General features: G+C 45.0%; 1 protein-coding gene across 1 annotated transcript in view; it reads right to left on the bottom strand.

Annotated features, from left to right (window-relative positions):
• Positions 1-687: 687 nt before the first annotated feature.
• The window catches only part of rab11fip3 (RAB11 family interacting protein 3 (class II)), a gene marked incomplete at its 3' end in the record, with an annotated part of 52,372 nt that continues 38,390 nt past the window's right edge, over positions 688-14,669 (bottom strand). Inside the window, exons 5-13 of the mRNA XM_083636257.1 lie at positions 10,385-10,579; positions 7,391-7,426; positions 5,776-5,869; positions 4,698-4,942; positions 3,316-3,397; positions 1,588-1,725; positions 1,299-1,454; positions 1,046-1,186; positions 688-801 (exon numbers count right to left, since the gene is read on the bottom strand). Of these exons, the coding sequence (XP_083492383.1) occupies positions 688-801; positions 1,046-1,186; positions 1,299-1,454; positions 1,588-1,725; positions 3,316-3,397; positions 4,698-4,942; positions 5,776-5,869; positions 7,391-7,426; positions 10,385-10,579 (1,201 nt within the window). The remainder of the gene's footprint in view (positions 802-1,045; positions 1,187-1,298; positions 1,455-1,587; positions 1,726-3,315; positions 3,398-4,697; positions 4,943-5,775; positions 5,870-7,390; positions 7,427-10,384; positions 10,580-14,669) is intronic.

Here is a 14,669-nt window from a genome sequence, read left to right as displayed (position 1 = left end):
TTTCCCGGCGGAAAAGATGTTTTCGCCGTTCTCCCGAGTGGATTTGGATTTGACTGGATCCAACGCTGATTGGCTGAAGGAGTTGTCTGTCAAGGCAAGTACACCCGCCCAACTCCCGCCCACTGCAAACACTGGGTGAAAGCTTGACGCCAGAACGTCTGGTAGAACAAAATGAAATGTGAGGTCACGTGACCGTCTGCTTTACCAGGCTAGGAGGTTTCTACTCCTCGTGATATTGACCTCGTGTGCACCTTTACAAATTCACACGCGCAACAGGGGGAGACTCAGGTCCCTCTAGCCAAATACATGGACGTCACCAGAACCCAAGCATATTCAGGAGGGCACACGCACGCACACACACACACACACACACACACACACACACAGACAGACAGACACACACACACACACACACAGACAGACAGACAGACACACACACACAAGCTCAGATTCAAGGGACTAACTAATTTAAAAATAGCTTATTCTTCATTGACAGCCGTGGACTTCTTATTAATCTGCAATTCTTCTTTCAGGGGAGTTGGATGAGTCGACTTCCTTCTTCCCCCCCTCCACCAAAATAAGTTGATATCCTGTCTTAGTAGTTGATGTCTCGTTTCAGCAGAGTCTCCGAGATGTTTGAACAGCCCACTGAGTCCTTCCCTCTGGCTGCCTCGCTCAAGGTAGTGTCTACTTGACCTCTAGGATGGAGGGGTTGGACTCCATGATGGCCACAATGATTTTGTCAATGTAGTCCTGGAGTCTGTAGTTGATCTCCTCCTGTTTGTGGACAGCCTCCATCAACTAGAAACAAACGGCAGGTGTCAGTGGAGCTGATAAATGAGTCAGAGAAGAACACTCACAAGAACTTTAAAGCTCCCATATGGAGAGCCAAAGTGGAACGTCACTTCCTGCTTCAGCACTGTACCAGAGATTTTCATCCGCCATTTATTTTCCCATAGACATTTCGTAAAATGCGTATAAAGACGAAATGTCTACAGTTAGTTGAATGACTAAAGGACATAATTCCTCTGTGTTGTAAACTGACCTCTCCACGAGACACAGAGCTGATCTCAGCTGCCAAGGAATCGGAGAAGGAGGCAGACATCAGGCTCTTGGCTCCCTGGATGCTCAGGTTGATGATCTGGCCGTTCAACTCGTCGTTCTGCTCCTTCAGACTTCGGTTGTCCTGTGGCAAACGAAACCAAGCCGTGTGCTGTGAGCGCTGGCCTTCAGAAAACAAAGCAACATGAAACGGGTGCAGTGAACGGCCAGAGAAGTGCGGGAAATGTGTGTGCTACCTGTTTGAGCCGTTTGATCTCCTGCTCCAGCTCAGCTTCTCGCGTGCGGGTCTGGTACTCCTGCAGCCCTGCGCTGGGAGAGCGCCCCCTCTTGGCCTCAGCCTCCAACTTGTACAGCTGTAGGTGCTCAAGCTGCTTACGTAGGTCTTCAATAAGCTGTAGGTGAAAACAGATCAATTAGCATCCAATAGTAAAGTGATCTCATAAAATTCTAGGCATAAAGCAGACAGTATAAATGAGAGGCATAAATATATTTATTTGGGGGGGGGGGGGGGGGGGGGGGACACACCTCCTGAGTGCACTCCTTCTCTTTCTGGTTCTGGTGGCGTTCGTGGCTCAGCTTGTCAGCCATCTTCCTGCGGGACTCCATCTCCTCGTTCAGTCTGTCGGTCATGTCCTCCGTCTCATCCTGCAGCTTCCTCTTCTCCTGGTAGATCAAAACCAAAGGAGGCAAGGATGAGGACGGGGCATCAGACAGTCGACACAGGAATGAGGAGACAGAAGTGAGAGAGAGGAGGTGGTGAGACACAGGGATAGTGATAAGCGTGTGGTAGGAGGTGTGATGGAGGAGAGGAGGTGAGATACAGGGATAGTGATAAGCGTGTGGTAGGAGGTGTGATGGAGGAGAGGAGGTGAGATACAGGGATAGTGATAAGTGTGTGGTAGGAGGTGTGATGGAGGAGAGGAGGTGAGATACAGAGATAGTGATAAGTGTGTGGTAGGAGGTGTGATGGAGGAGAGGAGGTGAGATACAGAGATAGTGATAAGTGTGTGGTAGGAGGTGTGATGGAGGAGAGGAGGTGAGATACAGAGATAGTGATAAGCGTGTGGTAGGAGGTGTGATGGAGGAGAGGAGGTGAGACACAGGGATAGTGATAAGTGTGTGGTAGGAGGTGTGATGGAGGAGAGGAGGTGAGATACAGGGATAGTGATAAGCGTGTGGTAGGAGGTGTGATGGAGGAGAGGAGGTGAGATACAGAGATAGTGATAAGTGTGTGGTAGGAGGTGTGATGGAGGAGAGGAGGTGAGATACAGGGATAGTGTGTGGTAGGAGGTGTGATGGAGGAGAGGAGGTGAGATACAGAGATAGTGATAAGTGTGTGGTAGGAGGTGTGATGGAGGAGAGGAGGTGAGATACAGAGATAGTGATAAGTGTGTGGTAGGAGGTGTGATGGAGGAGAGGAGGTGAGATACAGAGATAGTGATAAGCGTGTGGAAGGAGGTGTGATGGAGGAGAGGAGGTGAGATACAGAGATAGTGATAAGTGTGTGGTAGGAGGTGTGATGGAGGAGAGGAGGTGAGATACAGAGATAGTGATAAGTGTGTGGAAGGAGGTGTGATGGAGGAGAGGAGGTGAGATACAGGGATAGTGATAAGTGTGTGGTAGGAGGTGTGATGGAGGAGAGGAGGTGAGATACAGGGATAGTGATAAGTGTGTGGTAGGAGGTGTGATGGAGGAGAGGAGGTGAGATACAGAGATAGTGATAAGTGTGTGGTAGGAGGTGTGATGGAGGAGAGGAGGTGAGATACAGAGATAGTGATAAGCGTGTGGAAGGAGGTGTGATGGAGGAGAGGAGGTGAGATACAGAGATAGTGATAAGTGTGTGGTAGGAGGTGTGATGGAGGAGAGGAGGTGAGATACAGAGATAGTGATAAGCGTGTGGTAGGAGGTGTGATGGAGGAGAGGAGGTGAGATACAGAGATAGTGATAAGTGTGTGGTAGGAGGTGTGATGGAGGAGAGGAGGTGAGATACAGAGATAGTGATAAGTGTGTGGAAGGAGGTGTGATGGAGGAGAGGAGGTGAGATACAGGGATAGTGATAAGCGTGTGGTAGGAGGTGTGATGGAGGAGAGGAGGTGAGATACAGAGATAGTGATAAGTGTGTGGTAGGAGGTGTGATGGAGGAGAGGAGGTGAGATACAGAGATAGTGATAAGTGTGTGGAAGGAGATGCTGCAGGAGAGGAGATGCACAGAAGGGAGAGAGAAGCAAAGCGACGAGGCAGCATTGCTCTCACCTCCTCCAGTCTCTCGATGTTCGCTCGTAGACACGGAACACAAGAACGCAGTTCACTGTTCTCCTCATCAAGCTGCTGCAGTCTGAGGAACAGAAGATAGAACTTCTTCAAGCACATAAAACACCAAACACAACCGCATGGTAACACAACTGACATGCTTGCATTCTGTCGAATGGTGGTCAGCTATTCTATTCTATAGAACAGTGCTGACCAATTTGGGGCCCGCGCTCTGTTTGTTTTGGCGTGCCACGGATTTGGGAAAAAAACATTCCCCCCCCCCCCCCGATTTTTTATCCAGAATGCAACTCGGGCAAGTTATCAGATATCTGCACTGATTGCAAAGGGTGGACGAGCTTTTTCATGTGGTGACTTTGTGAAACAGTGTCTGAATGTGGCTGCGGATACTGTGTTCACTCCTGAGATTGCATCCCTGCAAATTGTCATGGCAAATTGTTTACAAAAGATGGACAATAAAGCTGATTTTCAAAGTACCTTGAGGATTTTTAAAATTTCTCTCTTGATTACAAAGGTGGAAAATACAACTGTTGTTTTTAACTTGGTGTTTACTGATTAAATGTTGAAGCTCCCCACATTTTTTTTAATATATATATAACCAATTGCAAATTATTACAATTACCAAACAGATAAAAAGTAGATTATTATATTGAAATGTTATTTTAGATTTAGAATGTTAATTTTCTATAAAACACAATACATTTTAATGTAATTCCACAACGTTTATTCTTGGCCCTCGGCCCTCCACCCAGATTGAGTTTTGGCCCTTCATGGGAAAGAATTTGGGCACCCCTGATAGAACAAGCACAGATCATGGTGTGTGTTTCGCCCTCTAGAGGCCATCTGACAAAGAGCGCATCACCTGACTACCTGATTGACCTGCCTGACCTGAATTTGACTTGTGATGCCCTGGGCTGCACTATGGGAAAAACAGCTTGTGATTAGTGGCAGCTCAGCACCAAAGGGTGGCAGTATAGAGCCACAAAGTGCACGCACGCACGCACGCACGCACACACACACACACACACACACACACACACACACACACACACACACACACACACACACACACACACACACACACACACACACACACACACACACACACACCTAGGATGGGTATCAAAATACCATTTCGGTAACACTTTCTATGAAGATCATGTCTATAATGCATGCACATTCATAAGGCATTATAATGCATTTATAAGGCTTTATAAAACTCTTTATAAATGTTTATAATCATGCATGGCAAGTTGGAAGTAATTATAATTAATTAATTCTGATCTATTATATTATATATGATATTATTCGTTATATCATAATCAGTTATATCAGTCCTTCTCCAGCTGGACACTGGTGGTCCTGACCTGGCCTGCAGGTTCTCCAGCTCCAGCCCCCTCTCCCTCTCCAGCTTGTTGAGGGCATCTTTGTGGCGGCGGGTGGCCTGCTGGAGCTGCTCGTCCGTGTGGAGCTCCGCCTCCTTCAGCTGCTCCTCCAGCGCGTTGGCGCGGTGCACCAGGTGCAGGTTCTCCTGCCGCAGACGTGCATGCTGCTCCCCCGACGCCTCCGACTCCTTCTCCAGCTCCGCCACGCGACGCTCTAGGAGGAGCACCTGCAAACAGGGAAACATGCTCAAGTTGAAGGATCTGAACATCAAAATGTAGTCTAGTCGATAACACTGTGTTATGCAACAACTGTGAGCTGCGCTACAATTGTGGAATGCTCTCCCTTCCCTCAACAAATACCAGTGTTTCCCTCTACCATTCTACAGTCCGGGCGGGCCCGCCAGGCCAACAGCGCCCCCGCCAGGCCAGAAAAAAAATGCAAACATTATTATCAGTATTATTATTTTTTTTCCCCTGCTCTCCCCAAAATTTCAATAAGCCTTTATGGCATATTATTACAATACAACAATACTGGTGTTGACAGTGGACAGTAATAGAAGATGCCAAATCATTCAAAACAATAAGCATTTTGCTTTTAGAAGCATTGTGCCAGCGTACGGTGCTGTTCCAAAAGGTGTCAACGTGTCGTTGCCTGGGAAACGCACATCCCATAATACAACTGTTCGCATCACATCCCATAATATTATGATGATACTTGGGATGCCATTGCCAACATAGATGCGAACAGGTTAGCTAAAAGGTTAGCGTCGCCAGCGACGGCCCCCACCGGTGCAGTCGGGGTACGTTTAGAAATCCCTCCAGGCCTGAACCATTTTCTAGGGGAAACACTGAATACTGTTGAGGTGCCCTTGAGCAAAGCACTTAAACAGTGGGAAACTGGGACAGCAAAAGGGCAGTTGTGAATGTGTGTATCTGAGGAAATGTTCTGGAAAAAAGTCTGTACTCAGTGAGCTTTCCCTGGTTAAGTAAGGGTAAGAAAATAAATAAAATAATAAGTAAAAAACATGTACGGCACGGGTGACTGACTGTGAGCTCTCACCTTGTCAGTGATGTCGTTGTCAGCGAGCTCCAGAATGTCCCGGGTCAAGTCGCTCATGGTGTCCAGAGTCATGGAGCTGTTCTGGAGGAGATGTCTACAGCAGAGGAGGGGAGGGAAGACTTACTCCACAGCGCCTAGAAGAGCTCCCTCAGGTTTGGTAAACTGCTGGTCCCTTCAAAATCTCCCCATTGTTTACATGCCAAATATTGAGATTATTATTATCTATGAACATCATACATACAAAATATACAGTGTGTGTGGATATATATATATATATATATACAGTATATATATATATATATATATATACAGTATATATTAGGGGTGTCACAATATATCGTCCCACGAAATTATCGTTGAGATGAAATCTCATATCGTGATTTTTTTTTTTTTTTTTTTTTTTCAAAAGTAGACAAAGAAACGTCTTTGTTTGTTGAAGTTCAATGTGTGGAAAGTAGTTCAGTTGAACAAGTCTCTGAAGAGACACATGAGAAGTTATACAGGAGAGAAACCATTCAATTGAGTTTCTGGCAAAACTGTTTACTTGACAGGAAAAACTGAAGATGCATAAAAAATAGACTAAGAAAAGTCTTGTTGTTTGAGTTTGAAGAAAAACTGAAGATGCATAATGAGAATTTATACTGCTGAGAAACCTTTTAGTTCAAAGTAAATCTAAGTGACGGTGTAACTCATTCTATTTCAAGATAAGCCTTATCTCCAATCTCATGTTTTTTCTAGTTGTTATTGTAATAACAATTTCCCACAACAGCATGTTTTGTATTTGTGCATTTCAAATAAAATACTACTTTTCCAGTCATATATTGTCATTATTCAAGTTTAAAAAAATATTGTTAAAATTGTATCGTATCGTATCGTTATCGTGAACCCAGTATCGTGATACGTATCGTATCGTGAACTGAGTGTATCGTGACACCCCTAGTATATATATACAGTGTGTGTGTGTGTGTGTGTGTGTGTGTGTGTGTGTGTGTGTGTGCGCGTGTGCGTTTCTATAATTTCTCTCCCATTTTCTCCCCAATTCTACTTGACCAATTCCCCCCCCTGCTGTCCCGGTCATTGCTCCACCCCCTCTGCCGATCTGGAGAGAGTTGTAGACTAGCACATGCTTCCTCCGCTCCGATACATGTGCAGTCCACATACTCCACTGGCTTCCCACCTGCAGACATGGCCAATTGTGTCTGTAGGAACGTCTGACCAAGCCGGAAGTACCGCTGCCGGGAAATTAACCCGGGTCCCCGCGGTGGTTGGTTGGCGAGTGCTTTTACCTCTAGTACACTACTCAAAGAAAAATATGCAAAAAATATATATATATATATTACCAGAGACATTTAATATAGGTAGAGACACCCCAACTTCCAGTCACTTCCTGTATCTGTGCCACAGAGGTTTCGCCACTGCCACGCACACTTAGGAGACTGGTCAGCCAATGAAGTTTCATACCACTGACAGACAGTCAATCACAAGCTGATGACCACGCCCATTTAGGAGACCGGAAGAGTACCATTTCTTATTATTTGCGGAGCCTGGAGTGGGTTGTCTATTAAACGCCTCTGCTATTACCCAGTACTGAAACGAGAGAAACGTGTTAGCTTACCTCGCTACTTTCTTGCTGGACAGCCTCTTGCCCGCACTGGATGGGGGGACGGAACAACAGGAAAATGGTCAGGAAGAGAGAAGGGACATAGGAAAGAGACACTATCTCCTGCTATTCCTCCTCCTACCCACCCCCTCATCCCTCTCTCTACTAGGCGTGGATCCACATGGAAAAGAAGAGAGGGGTATGGTGAGGGTGGTCGTCAACTAATTTAGTCAGCAGACGTGTCCATACTATAGCTACAACATATTCACACATCACAGCAATCTAGCAACAAAACACAGCAGTTCATATTGATCAAATGTCTAAGCAGTGCTGATCAGTTTTGCTTTTCAGGTTACATGATTTGGTCAAAGCGACCTGGTCGGCAATCCTAGATCAGCATGTCTGTTCTGTCAATTTTCATAAATGCAGGCTCATATAAAAAGCTGTGCTTTGCTACCAGCAGTCATTATCCCAACAACTGAAATGAAATATGAATGCAAAAGACATGACCAATAAGTCACTCAAAGAAACACCACTCACCTCTGACAATAACGAGTATGTTTTTAATGTAAAAAAAAAATAAAAGAAAAGAAAAGTTCCTATGTGGTTTTCTTAGGTGACTCAACAGGTAATAATCAGTCTTTAAGCTCATTCTCAGAACTGCATGACAGAAAAATGTACAGTATCTCGTGAATGGATGAAAAATCATGATTAGTGCAGGTATGACCAATGGGAACTCGGAACAGAAAGTCTGCTGGTAAACGAGCAGCAACTGAAATCACTGTGAGTGGAGATGGAGAGAGAGTGTGAGACAAGCTGGCTGTGAAACACACCCACACACCATAACACGTGTGTGTGTGTGTGTGTGTGTGTGTGTGTGTGTGTGTGTGTGTGTACAATCCACGACATATAGCACACGCACCACAAATGCAACACAGCACGCACACATTATGAGAATGTGCAGGATATCCAATGGACACAGCAGTGCAGACATGGCTCGGAGTCGGCGGCGGTGGGGTGGGGGGGGGGGGGTGATGTGTTACCTAGTCATCTCTAGGAAATTGAGACGAGTGGAGAGGTCCTCGAGACGACTTATTTGTTTGTGACACTGGCTACAGAAAAAGTCCAGCGCCTCCTCCCTGAGGAAGCTCTGAAAGCAGTCAGGGAGAGGAGCAGGTGCACTGGAGAGGAGAGGAGACGGGGGGGGGGGGGGGAGGAGGAGGAGGCGGAGGAGGAGGAGGAGGAGGAAGAGAAGGAGCGGTGAGTGACGGTCACGGTGGGGCAGGACACCAGTGTGATGACTGAGAGGGAGAAGTGAGGCAGTGCTGCTCACAGGACCTGCACAGTGGTTCATAGCAAGTTGACCATATCAAAACAACTTAAGCTCTCAAGCCAGCAAATGAAGAACGTGGTGATGTATTTGTGGGCGCGGGAGATGGCGGCAGCAGCCTGTGCCGTCGCCTCACATCACCTCTTTACCAGCCGGGTCGGGTCGGGGCTCTGCGTGCAGCTGGCACAGGTTCCCCTTTATGTAGGCAGAACCGCAGAGTTGGACTGAGCGTCACTCGATGGTCATCTGCACTTGAGAGTCGCTGCTGCATGAAGCCAGTGTGAAGGTTAAGTACTGTCCTTTCCGCAATGATGCGCGCGCGCGCGTGTGTGTGTGTGTGTGTGAACGTGTGTGTGTGTGCGCACGTGTGTGTGTGTGCGCGTGGAACAGATGCAACTCCAGACTGTGTGGACGTGCCGTGCTGCCAGGTTTCTACTGTATGTGGGCTTGTGTAGGTGGCAGCACAGAAACATGCTCCAATAGCCACTCGAGCAGGATTGGCTCAAAACAGTTGACGTGTTCAAAGCGAGTGGGTGATGTTGGTGGGATGTAGCTTTTTGTGCTCGTCGTTGTCTATGGATTTTTCAGAAGCAAGTACATACCCTGAATATACGCTGTCATATTGCACAGTCTTTTCACATACGGGCCTTTCAGACCAGTTTTCTCATTTGTTGCGCATTTTCATTTATAGTATACGGTATGTGTATAGGCTGTTCTTCTTTGATGTATCCTATTACTACTTGCTACTCCAATGGCCTAATTTCCTCAAAGGGATCGTTAAACGTTCATCTATCCCAACTCCCAAGCACAAATATACTTCAACTGAGTAGCTTCATCTACCTCAGCTTTATTCTTACTGCAAAGATGATACAGTAAGGTTGAATTACAAAAAAAATGTATTTTGTGGGAACTATATTAAAGTACTATTAGTACCAATCCAGTTAAAGCAGCTTATTTCCATATTGTGACTGGGCTACAAAAGCTAGGCAGTTAGCCGTTAAGTGCCACCTGGCAAGGCAGATCGGGGAAATATCACCCAAGTGAGAATTACGCATTGTCCAGCTTAGAATCTCCGATGAAAACATGGTGGAGAAGGAGGGAGGAAATAATTAGTACAGAGCATCAGAGGAGAGATGGGGGAAGGTCTCAGAGCATCAGAGGAGAGATGGGGGGTCTGGACTTGGCGACAGAATCCACAAGGGCTTAAATGGCGTGTGTAGTGAGTTTAGGAACAGTTTAGGAACGTTAATTTCACCCTGATAACCTCATTTTTGTATAACTCCAACAGTGAGAGTAAGACTTGTGGAATGAACTTTGCATTCGCTCAGTTGATCTCGCCCTTCAGGAGAAGTGGAGGCAGCAGTGGGTTGGAAGGACGTCACGTCTCCAGATACCACTTATCAACATTTGACCTCCATGTCTTTCTTGACAAACAGCTAAGGAAAGCAAACAAGAGGCATTGAAGCCAGCAGAGTGGAGCTGGGAATGTAACTGACAGTGCGGCACTATTATCAGGAGGGGGCAGATAAGAGAAAAGCCAGGGTCAAATGATATTAATATTCACGGCGCTTGAATAACCTCGGGGGCTGTCTGCATTTTAAAAGCACTCCTCTTTGTCAGAATCCGTTCAAACTTCACTTGGGACAGATTGAGCTTGAGCTCGAGGGAAGAGCTGGTACCTGGAAGAGCGGAACCGTGAGGAGCCGTGGAGCTGTTCAGGTGGCTGTAAGAGTGAGGCGTCCCCCATCACCTCCACGCTGCTCTCCAGCAGCAGCCCTGACGTGTTGCTCTCCCCGAAGTCCTCAAACTGCTCCTCCTCTCCACCGATGACCGTCACCAGGGAGTGACTGTGGAGCTCAGAGTTCAGGGAGAACCTGCAGGAGACAGGGAGGAAAGGAATGACCGTGTACCTGTGTTTGTTCATTTGCCCACACACACAACAGCACACTGAACTTTAGCTTCAAGCTAAAGATAGAGGAAAATGTGTCAAGTTTAGATACTAAAAATATGGACGTCCGTTTATCACTGTGTGGATAAAAACAGCTACAGAACCATGCATACAAGAAACCGCAGGCACCTACCACCTACCAAGGCCCATCTATTCTGACTACTTCATTCAGGCACAGCCATACCTAACAAGGCCCATCTATTCTGACTACTTCATTCAGGCACAGCCATACCTAACAAGGCCCATCTATTCTGGCTACTTCATTCAGGCACAGCCATACCTAACAAGGCCCATCTATTCTGGCTACTTCATTCAGGCACAGTGTTACCTAACAGGCCCATCTACTCTGGCTACTTCATTCAGGCACAGCCATACCTAACAAGGCCCATCTATTCTGACTACTTCATTCAGGCACAGCCATACCTAACAAGGCCCATCTATTCTGACTACTTCATTCAGGCACAGCCATACCTAACAAGGCCCATCTATTCTGGCTACTTCATTCAGGCACAGCCATACCTAACAAGGCCCATCTATTCTGGCTACTTCATTCAGGCACAGTGTTACCTAACAGGCCCATCTACTCTGGCTACTTCATTCAGGCACAGCCATACCTAACAAGGCACATCTATTCTGGCTACTTCATTCAGGCACAGCCATACCTAACAAGGCCCATCTATTCTGACTACTTCATTCAGGCACAGCCATACCTAACAAGGCCCATCTATTCTGGCTACTTCATTCAGGCACAGCCATACCTAACAAGGCACATCTATTCTGGCTACTTCATTCAGGCACAGCCATACCTAACAAGGCCCATCTATTCTGGCTACTTCATTCAGGCACAGTCTTACCTAACAGGCCCATCTATTCTGGCTACTTCATTCAGGCACAGCCATACCTAACAAGGCACATCTATTCTGGCTACTTCATTCAGGCACAGCCATACCTAACAAGGCCCATCTATTCTGAATACTTCATTCAGGCACAGCCATACCTAACAAGGCCCATCTATTCTGACTACTTCATTCAGGCACAGCCATACCTAACAAGGCCCATCTATTCTGGCTACTTCATTCAGGCACAGCCATACCAAACAAGGCACATCTATTCTGGCTACTTCATTCAGGCACAGTCTTACCTAACAGGCCCATCTATTCTGGCTACTTCATTCAGGCACAGCCATACCTAACAAGACCCATCTATTCTGGCTACTTCATTCAGGCACAGCCATACCTAACCTTTCCTTCAAGAAACACATCAAAAAAATGAAAAGCACAATTAATTTTAACTTAGTTAATTTTAGACAAATCTGGCCTTTCTTAACAGTTGATGCAGCTAAAACATATCTTCACTGCATGATTTTCTCTCACATTGAATACTGCTTCACAAACTGGTCGTTTGCAGGTGCCACTGTCATAAAACCTATTGAACAGCTCGATTACAGAGCCATCAAGGCATTTGCTAGAAAACCTTTGTCATACCACCACTGTAACATTCTGGAACAACATCAATTCCTGAGCTTTGAAAATCTCAAGGTCTTAAAGAGTGCCTGTTTCTTCTTTAAATGCCTACATGGACTAGCTCCCCCTCCGTTACAGGAATTCATCCAAAAAAATAGACTCACTGGACTCGGCACTAGATCAGACACCAGAGGTGATTGTAAGGTCCATCGTAGAATAACCACGTTTGGTCAAAATGTCCTATCGATAAAAGGCAGCCAAATATGGAATAGTCTCCCCGTCTCCATAAGGGACAGCCCCACCCTTGCCGCTTTTAAAGGTAGTCTTAAAAAATGGCTGAAAACAAACCAGTCATGTGTCCACAGGTAGTATGTTTTTCTTCTCTTTTTTTGTGTGTATTATTATTATGTATTTTTATTTTTCAAAGTGTAATTGCTGCCATGTATTTTAGAGTGTTTTGTTGCTACTCATGTTTTACGTAGTTTTAGAGTGTACTGCTGCTACCTATGTTCTATGTATGTTTTTATTATGTTCTACGTTTTACGCTCTATGTTTTTTGTGTTTTATGTTTTATGGGGATAACGGATGGAAATTAGCCTCGTGCTAAATCCGTCAATTTTTACACTTTTACTATGTTCCAGGTTTTACTATCTGTTCTGTGGTTTCTGTGTTCATTAATTTTGCACTGTCCTGTCCAAATAAACGAATAAAATAAATAAATAAATAACAACGCCCATCTATTCTGACTACTTCATTCAGGCACAGCCATACAAAACAAGGCACATCTATTCTGGCTACTTCATTCAGGCACAGCCTTACCTAACAGGCCCATCTATTCTGGCTACTTCATTCAGGCACAGTCATACCTACCAAGGCCCATCTATTCTGACTACTTCATTCAGCGAAAATAGAAGTGCTGCAGTATTTTGAGTGCGTGTGCCTGTGTGACCAGCTCTAAAAAGGTTAATGTTGGACCCAGAAGCCTGGAAATGACGAGCAGCACCGCTGCTGGACGTTTGGGTGGCCTCTAACCATAATTGCTTTGTGGTGATTTTGTCTTTTAGATATTTGTTGCATACTTACACCAAGACAAATTCCTCACACTATGCTGTTGATGTCCAGCATGATGACTGAGGGAAATGTGAGTTTGTTTATTTGCTGCGTCGCATGTAGTTTTAAATTTGGAAATCCACAACTTGCTTTTAAGGGCACCACAGCCAGTTCAAAACAGTTCATGCCAAACTGGCTGTGTGGATAGATCATTTTAGTCGGAGCATTATGGCCAAACTGGCTGTTTGGCTGTGGTGTTCCTGGCCTGAGATTGCTGCCCCTTCCCACACTTGGTGCCCTACAGCCTACGCGCAGCGCATGATGCGTATGTGCCTAGCGTAGCGCCCGTGCTGATGATGAGGGCCTACCTAAATCTTGAAGTACAAGTCATCTTCCCCTTGGAAGAGTGGCAATCTGGACAAGCATGAATTTACAATCACTCGTCTTTAAAGGTAAACTGTTCATTCACATTAATCCCAAAGTCTGCCTAGGCTGAGACAAAAAGCCTTGAGCTTCACTGGTAATGCAAAACCACGATGGCGACACTTGCTACATGTGAGCACGGCGTTCATTGGGTTCGATGTGGGTAAAGCTCGAGAGAGATGTCCTCAACTGAACTCAAGAGTAAGGGCAAAGACTGGTGTTTATAATTGCCCTGTTTATAATTAATTGCCCTGTTTATAATTATATATATATATATATATAAATATATATATATAAATATACAATATATAAGGTTATATAATATATAAGGTATAAGGATATAAGGTATAAGGATATAAGGATATATAATGTATAAGGATGTATGATGATGTATAAGGATATAAGGTATAAGGATATATAATATATATATATAAATATATAAATATAAATATAATTGCCCTGTTTATAATTAACCCTAAGACTGGTGTTTATAATTGGCTGCCCGTCACACACAATACCATAGAAATCCATGCACGGTTTTTAGGGATGCACGATATATCGGCAATCATATCGGTATCGGCCGATGTTAGTCATTTTTTAACATATCGGTCATATCGGTATCGGTCAGATGTTGCAATGTTAATATCGGTTATCATTATCAGCCAAATTCTTCACATTGATATGAAATAATGCAGTAAATCTATGATTTATGGGCTTTTCCAAAGGCGTTGCAAATAAAGAAATGCATAATTTTTTCAAATTCACTGTTAACATGTGTTTTTCAGTATGTACAAAATGTGATGATCATAAAAATGTGGTTTTATACAGATCATATCGACATCGGTAAATATCGGTTATCGGCCATAACAGCAATGTTAATATCGGTTATCGGCATCGGCCAAAATTTTCATATCGGTGCATCCCTAACGGTTTTAGCAACGTGGAGATGTGCGATGATTAGGGTCACAATCAACTCTGTGCTCATCAGGCCGTTATTGAAAATAAGAATTTGTCCTTAATTAACTTGCCTGTTTAAATGAAGGTTGATGATGATCACTTGAAAGGAGAGCTGGAGAGCCA

The sequence above is a fragment of the Poromitra crassiceps genome (genome assembly GCF_964638095.1).
Source record: "Poromitra crassiceps genome assembly, chromosome: 4".
NCBI classification, from domain to species: Eukaryota; Metazoa; Chordata; class Actinopteri; order Beryciformes; family Melamphaidae; genus Poromitra; species Poromitra crassiceps.
The sequence above is the reverse complement of the archived record's forward strand: the minus strand, read 5'-3'. Positions and strand labels throughout refer to the sequence as shown.